The 14,011-nt window shown below is 33.2% G+C and overlaps 1 protein-coding gene across 1 annotated transcript; it reads left to right on the top strand.

Moving 5' to 3' along the window:
- Window positions 1-4,609: 4,609 nt before the first annotated feature.
- LOC128237293 (uncharacterized) lies at window positions 4,610-7,919 on the top strand. Its single transcript, XM_052952675.1, has 4 exons — window positions 4,610-4,663; window positions 5,130-6,030; window positions 6,205-6,408; window positions 6,724-7,919. Exon 4 carries the CDS (start codon window positions 6,819-6,821, stop codon window positions 7,563-7,565), a length of 747 nt encoding a protein of 248 aa, XP_052808635.1. The 5' UTR covers window positions 4,610-4,663; window positions 5,130-6,030; window positions 6,205-6,408; window positions 6,724-6,818; the 3' UTR covers window positions 7,566-7,919.
- The last annotated feature ends 6,092 nt before the right edge of the window (window positions 7,920-14,011 follow it).

Here is a 14,011-nt window from a genome sequence, read left to right as displayed (position 1 = left end):
CATTTCATAACTAATCATTGTGATTGCAAGAACTAATATAGTGTTTCGCATACTGCAGAACCAGAACCAGAAGTATTTTACGATGGAATAAGGAGGACATACATGTTATCGGAATCCATAATTGACACCATGTTTCATTAGATTAAATAGTTGTTTATTTTAATTGTGGCTTTTCCATGAAAAGAAAACAAAACAAAAAACTATTGTCTGTCGGCTTGTCAGATGCTGAACGACTGATGAAAAGCATTCCTATCTGTAAAAAGATTAAAGTTTAATGAAAATGTGTTTGGCAAAAAAACCCCACTAAATTATCTTAAATCTTTGATTGTGAAGCACTCATCTTCATACACTATCAACGACAAAAACTTATACCCATGATATCGTTAACATTGATAACATGCGTGCACAGTGTCATGTAAACATCTCGAAAAGGTTATGAATTATGGCGCAACGAAACCAAGGCTATCACAACGCATCATTTCATTTCTTCGAAACACAGACAAGATTTATTCAATCATTGTTGGAAATATTTTTAAAATCTTTGAATGGATGTCATAAGCTTCCAGTGCCACTAGAATCTGAACACACATCTGAACACACATGGACAGATATGTGGGTATCAAGACTATAACGAGGTTTGATACACTGATTGATCATTATTTATAGAAGGGCAAATTCCTAAATAAATATTCATATGAAAAACTACTGAACAAGTAGAGTAGTCGAACGTCTAAACATAAACCTCGTTAAATGGCACAGGGTCAACGCAAAATACATAGACCACAAAACAAAAAATCACAAACCAGAACCATGGAACAACAGCATAAAACTCCAAAAACAACACACCACATACATAATGCATACAAATTTATCGTATTTATCAAACACCAACACGTGAGACAGTTAAAATGGATACCAAAACAAGACTCAGTGTTTTGTATCTATATCATAAAGATTGGAGTTATGTTTCAACTATGAAATAATGTTTAATTATAAGCGCTTAGTTTATACATATTTGCTCCCAGTAAGGTCATTTTGATAAGAAAATGATGTATTCTCAAATAACAAGAGTGATCAGAATTCGAGGAATGGAAATAACTAAGCAATTCTTTAACTCTAAGTAATGAACCTTTTTAAATATATACTGTGCTAATTGGCATTGGTTACATGTGTACTCAATTAAGTTGGAATATCTTTAATGACTTTTGCATGACAATGCCAATGATGAAACCTACACTATCACCATAACGTCTACGAAGAGCAGACATGATAAAGACGGAAATTAATACACCTACATCAAGTAGGGGTGTGCCAATAGGACACATTTGAGATTGTTGCCGCATGAATGTTTATTATTTGAGTTAGATTTTCGAATTGTTTTTTTATTATTCCTTTAAGCGCAATGCAGCGAAAACCCTCAGCACCCAATTGTACACTTTGAAAATACATTCACAGGTAAGCTTTTGGCAGGTTGTACATTTAAATTATTTGATAGGTTAACTATATAATAGCAATAATTGGATAAATCTTTGCCAAATTTAAAACGTTATGGCCATATTCGACCAAACAAATTATCAATTTTATTAAATTCGCTGGGTGGAGAAATCTGCACTAAAAAACTACATATTTTGTGTAGATTAAGTCAACTATGTTTGGACATGCGTGTGGTACGCACTCGAAGGTGATATGATAAAACATGCTCTAGTTGTACTAAGTGAAGGGTTATGACTACAAGGGTCTTGCTGAGATAAATACAACTTACAACCCAAGGTGTAATCATATTTCATGTGGCCCATGTCAATAGATTTCAGGATGGATGCGTGACTGTACAACTAGAAAACAGGGGCAATTTTATAAAAAAAACACTTTAAAATGGGAGTTTATAAACGAGCAAAACACGTTTATACTAGGACTTTATTGCAAACCTAGAGTGCAATACAACTATAAATTATCATTAAGTTGAAAATGGCATCCAATATTATTATAAGAGTCAAGTATTACAACTAATGTACAATGTCTTCAAAGTATAAACATTGATAAAAACAAAACAGTCATTTTACACTTTATATCATACGAATGTGACCGATAATTACTTGACCGTTTGTCAATGTAAATTTAATGAGATAAAAATCAACTGGAAAGGCAACTTTCTTAAAGAATTAAAAATCACCAATATCTAATTGCCCTTATAATATATTCGTATTAAGCGTTTCTATAAATGCTGAAAAATACATGATGGCGTTAAACTTATTCCCAAAGTTTATCGAACATAACACAAACATCACTAGAAATAAAGATAAACCTAAAAAAATCCAATAAAGAAATATATTTGAATTGAAATTATTATAGAGAAATAAACAAAATAACGGCAAAAAAACATCAGACGCCAACGCATCTACAGTATTTATCGCAGTGCACAGGTTGAAAAGTAAAAAACATGGCATATTTTCTTGTCTGTACGAGATTTCATATGACTTTCTTAAACTATTTACATTGTTTATGGCAAATGAAATATGAACAGTTTTTGCACGCTGACGATGAGTCTTATTCAGATAATAAATGACCTAAGTATGTTCAAATCTTTGCTAAACTCTGTTGAAGATATACTTAAAGTAGGGTCAAATGGACCTATCACTGAGGTAAAAATTATGTCAAGGACATTTATTCTTACAAGCCACAATATCAATCTAAAACCTAATATATAGCCTAAGTGTTAATTGATGTTCAAAGGTACATAACTCAAAAAAGATTTGGCCGGGGTAAATGAAAACAAGATTAGCCATGAGAAAAAAAAACCTACTACTACCCATCATGGCGGAATGAGTACCAAGTATAAGAGTAATTTACAACTATAAAATTGTAGAAGTCCGCTTCACAATCTGCAGTTTAGCAAAATGTTTGAACATCATATTCAAGGGCACACACATATGAGATAAAATGGCCGGTCAGAATAATAATGCCAGGCTTAGATACCAATTTATCGTCCTATTCACCAAATTTCAGAGTGATACTTCTTAAACTGTAGATTCGCCACAGAAACAGCAACACATATGTTAAAGACATATATTCAAGGGCACGTAACTCTAAGACACAAAAACACGTCAGAAAATCAGAATGTAAAGTGCAGGTTCAGCGTCAATAGCATACGTACAAACAACGACATAAAAACACAGGTTTAGCTGATACAAACGTTCATCAGATTTTACGGGAAATGAGCATAAAAATAAACTTATAAATATTATACTTATATATAGTTTCTCTGCTATATATGTTTTTGTCTCTTTCAAAATGTGTAGCAAATTATAAATATAGTAAATCAAAACAGAATTTATGAGTTTTTGTAAACTGGCGCTGATAACACGACACCAATCACATTTACTTGATTTTTAACAAATAAATTGTCAAACATTTCACTGGATAATTCGTGTCAACGCAAATTTGCATACTTGACCAAAACCAAATGATGAATCCTCTCTTTGTCAACGAATTAAATGTGAAAGTCATATCCTTGAACCTTGCACTTGGACCTTTTGAGACGAAAAAACATAAAAAAGAATACTAATTTGTTCAAATATATATATATTTGTAAAAGTTTCTTGCAGCAAATGCTTTATGACAAAATGTTGCTATTTTTTTCAAAACAACACAACTTTCTAATTGTACTAAATCTTTGAACTTTATAACATTAGCGTTGGTACGGTAATATCTATTTATTAGTGTTTGTCTAAGTTCTATGAAACATTCGCATTCGAAAATAAAGTGAAATTAATCTTCTAAAGAGTTACAAAGAGTTACATCTTACACATTATTTAAAGTACACCGTTTAGTTGGATATGAAAATGAATTAGACAGGTACCTTTCCTTTCATATACAGCACGCACCATAGTAGATGACTTTCAAGTACAAGCATATATCATGCTGCATTTTCTTTCATTCCCCGACTTTCACAGTTAAGGTCTGTGAGTTGCTTTGTCTTGATTTCATTTATTTGTCATTGGAATAAATATATAATCAATCGCTTTTATTTTTAAATTAGTTGATGGACAAAATTCCATTGGCGACTCATGGGACGTTCAGCAAATATGATCACGGAACTTGTGTATGTGACTTAGAATACTATGTATAAACTGCTGTCATTAGATGAAAAAGAGAAAACTCAGAGGGATTTGTCTTTAACAAATGAACATATTTCAAATGCGTTTTCCCCGCCAAAACAATTAGATATGATCAAGGTCTATGTTAAACCACAAACAATGACTGTAATTTCTATACTTCATTCTTAAGTAAAAATGTATCCGAAGAATTGATCAATTCGATTAAATGATTTTCAATATTATAAATATGTTGAATATTTATTACCTTGATTTCTTTTATGACATGATGTTCTGAAAGTGCATCTTATATCAATGATATAATACATATACAGCAATTTTGTGAGATAACGAGGGCTGCTATATGTAACCTTTTACCATGTTAATGTATATCCCCGAAAGACACTCTAAACAAGTCTGCCATTTTTATCTCTTGCTGTATCTTATAAGATGGGATCTCATACCGTCTTATTATAGTTAAGCAGTACAAAGTACAAAATTAAGTTGGTTTATCATTTTGTACTTTCTGTTTATACAGTTCATTTGGAAACGTTAACAGTTTTTAACGCAAGGTTTGTCGATTTAATCAATGTTTTGTTTTTGTCTTGCATTCATAGATGTGAAAGTTAGAAAATGTATATACATTGCCAGTTTAAAACAAATCTGTACAAACCATTGGAGTTCCAGTGAGAAGTGACAGTTGTAGGTACATTTTCACATTTTGTTCCTTTAAATTTAAGCCTTATTTTATACTTATTTATTTTAGCCCCATGTATACAGCTGGAAACTGGTAAGATTCAAACCGAGTTCATTTCTGATCTGAATTGGTAGAATCCAGTACTTGAATCCATTTGAGAAGGCGATGAGAAGTATCCATGATCGTGATCGAACGTACAATTTGGGTAGAGAAGCTGACACCCATACTTAATTTCTCCATAAATGAATTTGACACTTACACCAATGTGTTGTTACAGATTTTGTATAATCTTACAATGGAAGGTACAAAGTTATTCACATTGTCACGTTTTGCTAACTCAGACAGCCAATGGAAGAAGTCTTGGACAAGACAACCAAGGCAGCTGCCACTGTCGTGGACACGATATGCTGCCAACCCTGCTCCCAGGATGGGGGAACCCTCCCAGCCGAGGCCTACTGTACTATCTGCAAGGAGTTCATGTGCTCCACTTGCACAAAAGTACACAAGAAACAAAGAGTGACAAGGATTCATTCACTGCTTGACAAAGGCAGTATGCCGACTAACACGAAAGACATTTCAATCGAAGATGATAGCACAGAGCCTTGTAACATCCATCCTGGAGAATTCATCAAATACTTCTGCCCGACTCATCGGACTTTAAACTGTGGACATTGTTCAGTTCTTGACCACGCATCCTGTGAACAGCAAATAATTTCTGAAATTGCAAAATGTTTCAAAGAGGGACTGGGTTATATTGACGTGAAACAATATTTTTCCCAGTTATTGAAAGACATTGATGCCTGTGCTTCTAATGCTGAAGACAGTATTAAGCGCATAGACGACATTGGAGAACGTGAGGTGGCAAAACTGAAGACATATCGAAAACTGGTCGACAAATACTTTGATGAACGTGAACAAGCACTGCTGAAGTCAATTGCAAAGATAAAAAAACATGAATGAAACACTAATGGACGCTCTGAAACCAAATGTGACAACCTTAAGTCCCAGGTCAATGCAATCAAGGCAAAATTAGAAGTTTAAGAAAACAGCACTAGCCAGTTGTTTATAGAGGCTCATAAAGCTAAAAAAAACTCGTTGAGAGTTTGAAATCAAATTTAAGACTTGTCGATATTGACAGGAAGGCCATTTGCCTGTATTCGTTTAGGAAGGACCCCGCCACTGAGAGTCTACTGTCTACCAAGACCGGCCTGGGTATTATTGAAAAGATGTGTACTACAGAAGGTCTGGGTATTCATTTTGTTTGTTTGGACTGTATATGAGGAGGATTTCTGTAAAACATTTTTCATTAAAAATCCAACACATTTGATGCATTTTAGATTTTTTTACTCCTGAAGATATACTGTCATTGCTATTTCATTTAATTCCTGAAATTAACTCAGTGTTTAAAATCTACAGACAAAAGATGTGAGCAAACAAGTTCCACAACACACGACAAAGGCAATACAACTAAGGCAAATCCATCGGATGCTGCTACCAACGTACACGCCTTTGGGAACATCCAGGCTACCCAATCAACCGAAATAGTCTCACACAATACAAAAGCAACAGAACCACCGTTCTATCCCAGTGGAATGCATACGTCTGTACAACCAAAACAAAGTGAATGCACTTGCTTTTTAAAGGAATCCCTAGACGTTACATTATACTAAAGATATCATTACTCTTTAATGTATTTTTTCTTAAGTAACCAGTCATGAGATTAAAGTTTAAATAAGAATGTCAAGAGAGAATATGCTAAAAAAATAACGTAAGCGTTAAAACAAAATAACATTCAATTTCAACCGTTTTATTTTGCTGCCAGGTTCGTGCTAAAATTATAATTTAATTAGTAACTTTGCACAAAGTAAACCGATACAAAAGACAATTTATCCTGTTAATGTGGTATGTATGTTTACATGGTTATTAATTTTCCAGAAAGTTTCACCAAAGGCACATCCATCCAAATCAAGTCTCCTTCTGACCAAGATGACTGCTTGCTGTCAGGAATGCTCCTTTAGCCTTCGGAACGAATGCTTCTGACTGACCGTAACAACAATTCAGTGAAGCTGGTGAGCCTGCTTACCAGCAGCCTGGTGTCACAGGTAAGTGTACCAGGTTGCCCATGGGACATGTGTCTGCTCCCTTGTGAAAGGGTGGCTATTAGTGTATACGATGTAAGTGCAAACACCGGTAGTATTCAGTTCCTGGATACAAGGGAACAAAAAATCTCCCTTGGGAAAAGCATGACAATGGATAAACAATGTCGAGGTATTGGTTACAATAATGATTGCTTAATTGTTTCATACTTTAGCGGGGAGTTGGAGAAGATGGACTTGGAAGGGAGAGTGTTGAAGAAAGTATCGTATAGGTCTTCTGAACATGACATTGAAAACCCCTTTTACCTGACGGTGGTCATTGAAGATCAGACTGCAGAGATTTATGTATCAGACAGTAACACGAACACAATTACTAAGCTGGACATGGACCTGAGTATCCTTCAGACATTTCGGGACCCTGTACTAAGAGATCCAAGAGGCATCACGGCAGTGGAAAACCAGCTCCTTATCAGTGGTTTGGCTAGTAACAATATCGTACAGCTTGACCTACCTAGTGGTCAGATGACCCAGCTGCTTGGAGAGGATGAGGGAATACAGGGGCCAGACAGTGTCTGCTACAATCAGCAGCAGACCAAGCTTTATGTCACCTGTATCCCGCTTGTTGGCATCAGTGACTTCAATTTTGTCAAGGTGTATTGGAAAACAGGAACCTTTTATTAGATATCTACGTTCTAAAGCAAAAGCATTGGATTGAGTATCCGCGCAATGTCTGCTAATGTCTGTCTGAGCAGAACAAGCTCTTTGCTACATAAACGTATTGGGATGTAGATTCAGACAACGATGCAAAAGAAGTATACAAGACAAAAATGAACGTTTTAGATGATTTCGACTCTCTGAAAGCAGCAAATATATATTGTCGGAGTTTTTCATGTGCATATATATTTAATTGGAAATGCTGACTTTCACCTGGTAATTTCCCTATCCTTAGTGTGTTGTAAAGACCGTTATATTTGCATGTTCATCTAACTATAGAAACACATATTTCTTCTCTGTCAGTCCTATACTTTGCTTTATTTGAACATTTGTTGTATTTACATGTATTTCGTTTCATTTGAAAGAAAAACAACAACATTTAACCAGATTTTTGGATTTTATGAATAAAAACAATGTCAGTTTATTTTATTTTCTATACACACACATCCCTTTTCCCAGTTTTCAGTTGTATTTGACAGTGACTTAATCACGTTTATAGCAGTAAACAAAACGGTTGTATCGTCAGTAATTGCCTACATCATAAACGTATTATTCACGATTTCCAGTGTATCTTGCTTTAAAACAAATATTTAACTAGATATTGGATTTATGCATACCATGTAGTTTTTGTTTGTTTGTATATTAGTTTATGTACATGCTACACAATTGTATAACCAGATGTTAGATTTTATCCATAATATACACTTTCAATGCATTGATTATTTTTTACGGATCCTAATATTTTCGTTCTATATTTCGCTTTATTGGTTGTATCTTCATTTAGTTTTGTTGCATTTTAAACACATATTCACTCAGATATTGGTGTTCATGTAAAGACAATGTCAATGCATTTATACATTCTATGCACACCTTTTTTTATTGCAGATCTATATATTGAATTGTTAAGGTGGGTTTCTGTATATACATGCTTTTAACATTTGACGTGGAGCCTTTCTTCTCGTTCAGTTCTATATGTTACTTTGTTTGTATATTTGTTTGTAATTACATGTTATTTTTTGTCGAACTAATATACACTTGTGTGTAAGGTCATCAAATTTAGACCTGCCATTAAATAGTGCCAACAAAATAAACACTTGGTATATATGTTTTGTTTTGTTTGAATATTTGTAAAAACGTATGTTTAATCAGATGTTGGAACTCATGTATAATCAACTGTTTTGTAAAATATTCAATGTCAATGCATTCAAAAAATATCATCGTGATTGGAAGAATAAATAGTGTATTGCACATACCATCGAATAAATATTTTTTTAACAATTTACTGTTACTATGCATTTGTTATCAATGAATTTAAGGGGGAATATAATTTATTCAATCTCATATTAGAAACCATTTTCATATTATTTTAAAATGACTGGAATCCTGATAGAAATAAATTGACAGTTTCTGGAAGTCTGATAGAAAGACAATGACAGTTTCAGGAAGTCTGATAGAAAGACAATGACAGTTTCTGGAAGTCTGATAGAAAGACATTGACAGTTTCTGGAAGCCTGATAGAAAGACAATGACAGTTTCAGGAAGCCTGATAGATAGACAATGACAGTTTTTGGATGCCTGATAGAAGACAATGACAGTTTCTGGAAGCCTGATATATAGACAATGACAGTTTTTGGATGCCTGATAGAAGACAATGACAGTTTCTGGAAGCCTGATAGAAAGAAAATGACAGTTTCTGGAAGTCTGATAGAAAGACAATGACAGTTTCTGGAAGCCTGATAGAAGACAATGACAGTTTCTGGAAGCCTGATAGAAAGACAATGACAGTTTCTGGAAGCCGGATAGAAAGTCAATGACAGTTTCTGGAGGCCTGATAGAAAGACAATGACAGTTTCTGGAAGCCTGATAGAAAGACAATGACAGTTTCTGGGGTCCTGATAGATAGACAATGACAGTTTCTTGAAGCCTGATGGATAGACAAGGACAGTTTCTGGAATCTAATAGATAGACAATAACAGTTTCTGGAGGCCTGATAGAAAGACAATGACAGTTTCTGAAAGCCTGTAAGACAAGGACAGTTTCTGGAAGCCTGATAGAAAAAAATGACAGTTTCCGGAAGCCTGGTTGGAAGGGGCACGGAAATGTCTGGCCAGCGCAATCAACTAGTGAAGAATTGCTTAAGGATTCCTCGTGTGTATATCAGAAGGAATTATAAAAAATAATAGCACACTCAAGCAAAGGCTAAAATTCTGGCCGACCCATGTTAACGCAATGATACATACAGGGTGAGGAAAGTATCAAGGGTCTTCGTGTGTAGACCTGAAGAAATATACCAAATTTAGGCTGTAGGACGCAAGGCCTTCATTCTTTTATAATCGTAAATCCGATTTCACCATCAACAGATCGTCAGTACATTTTCAACAGTTGTCGAAATAATTAGAGCATGGGCTTATAAACCCCAGCGCTGTTAGAACTGCGATAGTTAACACCCTTATTTTAAGTACCGATCTTTAGCTACAAAACTGCGTTCTGTATGAGTAGCTTGCTACGGTAACGCTGTAAAGAGTACGCATATTATGTTGTGAGTTTCAAATAGTGCAAATATGCTGCGTATTTGCGTTTTACGCAATTAAAGTCAAAGAAAAAGCAATTAGTTTAAAATCGATAAGTAACAAAACTATGGTGTAATATAAGCAACATTTATTTTCTTTTATTATTTTATTGTTTTTAACTTTGCTTGTCGACATTACTTCAAAGACATAGCAAATACTCATCGTTCAAAATTACAATCAAATATTTTGATTAATTGCAAAAAAAACATATTGACATTTGCACAATGATTACATTTGTAAAAGTTTGGCAGTTCAAAAGTATAGAGAATCGGATTACTGAAATGCGATGTTTACAATAAATATGTCGGCCAACTATTTTCCATAAAAACTAAAAACCGTTTGTTTTTTCTAAAAGGCAAATACATTTTGCTGGCCTTCAGAGATTGCAAAATATGTCAGTTACGTCCAATTTCATTTGAAATAAGGAACAAATACATGTTTTATGTGAAAAGCACTTTCGACTATTTAATTTAGATATAAATAATCGACAAGTAGGCACCATTTCAATCATACCGAAATCTATGCGGTCACTAGCACTAAGGTCAGTGGAGCTAACAGAGAACTAGCCTTTTTGCGGGTCGGACTCTGTAAACAAACATATATAGTATTACAACATTCATATCCAATAAAAACGCAAGCAACAATGTATTCATTTAATCGTTTACTTTTTATTTCAACGATGCATTCAGGTTCTTTTGTTCCTTTATCATATACAATTACAATCCATTTTCAATGGAAATACAATTATTTACATTTTCTTTTTAATTCAACAAATACAAACAAATCATATTATGGATAGAGAAAAACGATAACACAACATTAAATATTGAGTGCACAAAATTCACCTGTATTTATCAATAAAGAATATCTGATCATTTTAAACTTTAAACTACAACTTATTATCTACTACCAAACAAAAAAGTATTGGAATTGAAAAGGTTCATAAAATGTTTTATGTAAAGGGTATGGGACTTTGATACAAATTCATTACCAAACACAGAGTATGGGAAGTAACTTCACGTTTTCAAAATCTCTAATGCTTGCGTCAGTTACTTCCATGAATAGAATCAAATTCTATAATAAAATACTTCAATAGTGTACTTGCGGATATGTTGGAGCCTTTAATACAGATTTGTTATTTGGAATTCAAGAAAAGAGATTTTATTTAATGTCTTGGTAAATGTTCAGTTAGAATTCAAGTTCTTATAGAGCCACGAGTAGCTGTCTTCTTTCAGCACATCTTTTGCGATTTTTATTTCTTAAGATTTTGCATAGTAAATGAGTTTCGCACTAAATATTAGTATTCATTAAGATTTCAAGTTTTAAAGATTTAATCAGTGGCAATTAATGGTCGCATGTGTTTTGTCTTTATGCGTAATAGTATGGGCACACATGAAGAAAGTGGGATTCAGTGACTTTATGTTTGTCTAAGATTTCTGTTTAAGCACTGTCTTTGTTTTTGGTGATGTCTTGATAACATTCAATCCAGTCAAATAAAGTGTGGATATTTTCTTCTTCTTTTTTAAAGTAATGCAAGTATTTTTTAAAGTTTAAATCGTGTATAAATAAGCAGTAGGATTCAAGTTTATTTGCGTTGTTTATATTGTCAAACCAAATTAGATTATACATGTAATGAATTCGTTGAGTAGTAAGTAGGGGCCAAAGTTAGTTTTTTTAACGCCCAATTACCAGTGTTTGTTGATCCACTATCAAGTGTAGTTTAAAGCAATGAATATAATATATATACTTATATATACTTATTATACTTAATAATTATTCGTATTCTGAATAGTATACATACATATAATAATAATGTGTTCAAATACAATACGTCATAGTGGAATACATTGGTTACAAGGCTTACATATCCGTCAATAAGTTTTGCCATAATTGTATTCCTTTAATTTTGACAAAGCTGGTTTTTCCAATCTTCAAATACCATGTACAGTTTTTTTTCTAATGTTAGTGTCATAATTTCGTTAAGGATACATAAACAGTCAATTGTTGATTTACCCTTTTAGAATCCAAATTGGTTATCATTTATGGTTAGGTTATCTCTGGCCAAGTTTAAAAGTCTAATTAAAAAGGTGTGACATGTATTTTAGCAAGGATGTCCACAGACTTATACCGCTATAGTTGCCACTATTAATATCTCAACAATAATTTCCTTTCCCCGGGACTCTGGGTTTTCACCTTTACCATACATTGTTTTGTATATAATGAATAAAATGTGTGCAATGATATCCAATTAATGAAATGTTCCACTATAAATTTATCTATGCCAAGGCTCTAAGAGTTATTTTAAAAAGAGACAGCCTTTATGTTAATCCAAAGTGGCATTCCTTTTGTCATCAGTATTGTGCGTTAAATGATTATGTTTGTTGTTGTTGTCTTAAATTGATTAACAAATCGTTAATGGGTTTAGTTTGGTTTTTATGTTTACGTCTATATTGTTCATTTATATACTTCCAAAATTTCTTTTGTTCTCTTTTGGCTTAATCCTTCTGTTTTTTTTTCTATTTATTATATCTTTATTGTTTATTTTTTATATATATTTTTTTGCCTCGTGAATGATGCTCTATTTCCCTAATTTTCACTGTGTATATATTTTTTTCGTTGATTGTAATGTGCAGTAATACAGACTTCATGCTCACTAGGTTCATGCCACATTAAACAGTTGCTATATGGCAGCAACCTGAAAACATAAGATAAATGTCTTTAATTTTTCATTTACAAATATCTGAGTCCTGCTGAAACTGTACTCAGTTTATTTGTCGTATTTTCATCGGAAAATTTTAAATACAACATTTTTTATCCAATCATGAAATTTCAGAATTTTAGTAAGAGTTTTTTTTTGGTCGCAAATTCATAAGTGCTTATCCAAACTTCAAGTTATCATACAGATTATTTCTCAGCATGATATTTAGGATAAGTGTAAATATAGCTCATCTTGGATAAAAAAACTAGGTCACTTGGTCAAATTAAGAATTAATTGCATTCATACATTCAGCAGAGTGTATCCATCTTCATGAAACACTATCCGAATATTTATCAAAATGATATTTAAGAACAGTGCGAATATGGGCCATCTCGTAGAAAAAAACTAGATACCTAACTGAAATATTAGGAACAGTTTGATTATTGATGATATCTAATCAAAAACAGGGTCGGGCAATTGTGAATTATATTGGTCAGCAAAATTTACCATTTCTATTACAAACAAACACCTGTTGCAAAATCGCATTTGCATAATGAAAACTCCGGCTTAATTTCCCTTGTTACAATCATTTATACGTTCCAATAAGGTAGATTTGGCTTGTAAAAAAACAATCATAGAAAAACTACCAACATAGCATTTTTTGCACATTTCGCACATCGCCGCGATTTTTCATAAATGCCGACGTTTTTTTTTATAATTTTCTAAGTTCAAATAGCAGATGTTAAGCCCCTCATTTATTAAAATATATAAACTTTTTGTAATTTAAGAAACATTGAAGAAATGACAATGGAATGAATGACTATGTTTTCATCAAACGTACCGCATAACACATTCGTATTTATGTAGCAAGAAAATACAAAGACAAGTTTCAAATCTAAAGCTCGGTGGACATGTATTCTTACAATTTATGACGTTCATCCATACCATTGAGTGTGGAGAGGCTATATGCTCGTCTACATGAGTTCACTAGAACGTTAATTTTATAATGTTGAAGTTCAAAGTCATGATGTTTTAGACAATACCATTTATATGATTATCGGTTTGAAACTGTTTATGGTTTCAATGTCCACCACAGTGTTAATATTAATGAGGGTTGAACTAATACCTCAATGTTGAGGCGTCGA

Source organism: Mya arenaria, chromosome 6, assembly GCF_026914265.1.
Source record: "Mya arenaria isolate MELC-2E11 chromosome 6, ASM2691426v1".
Taxonomy (NCBI): Eukaryota; Metazoa; Mollusca; class Bivalvia; order Myida; family Myidae; genus Mya; species Mya arenaria.
This window is presented reverse-complemented; position numbering and strand designations above follow the sequence as displayed.

Coding starts and splice junctions, on each gene's coding strand:
- LOC128237293 (XM_052952675.1), top strand. CDS start 6,819: ATGCTTCTGACTGACCGTAACAACAATTCAGTGAAGCTGGTGAGCCTG.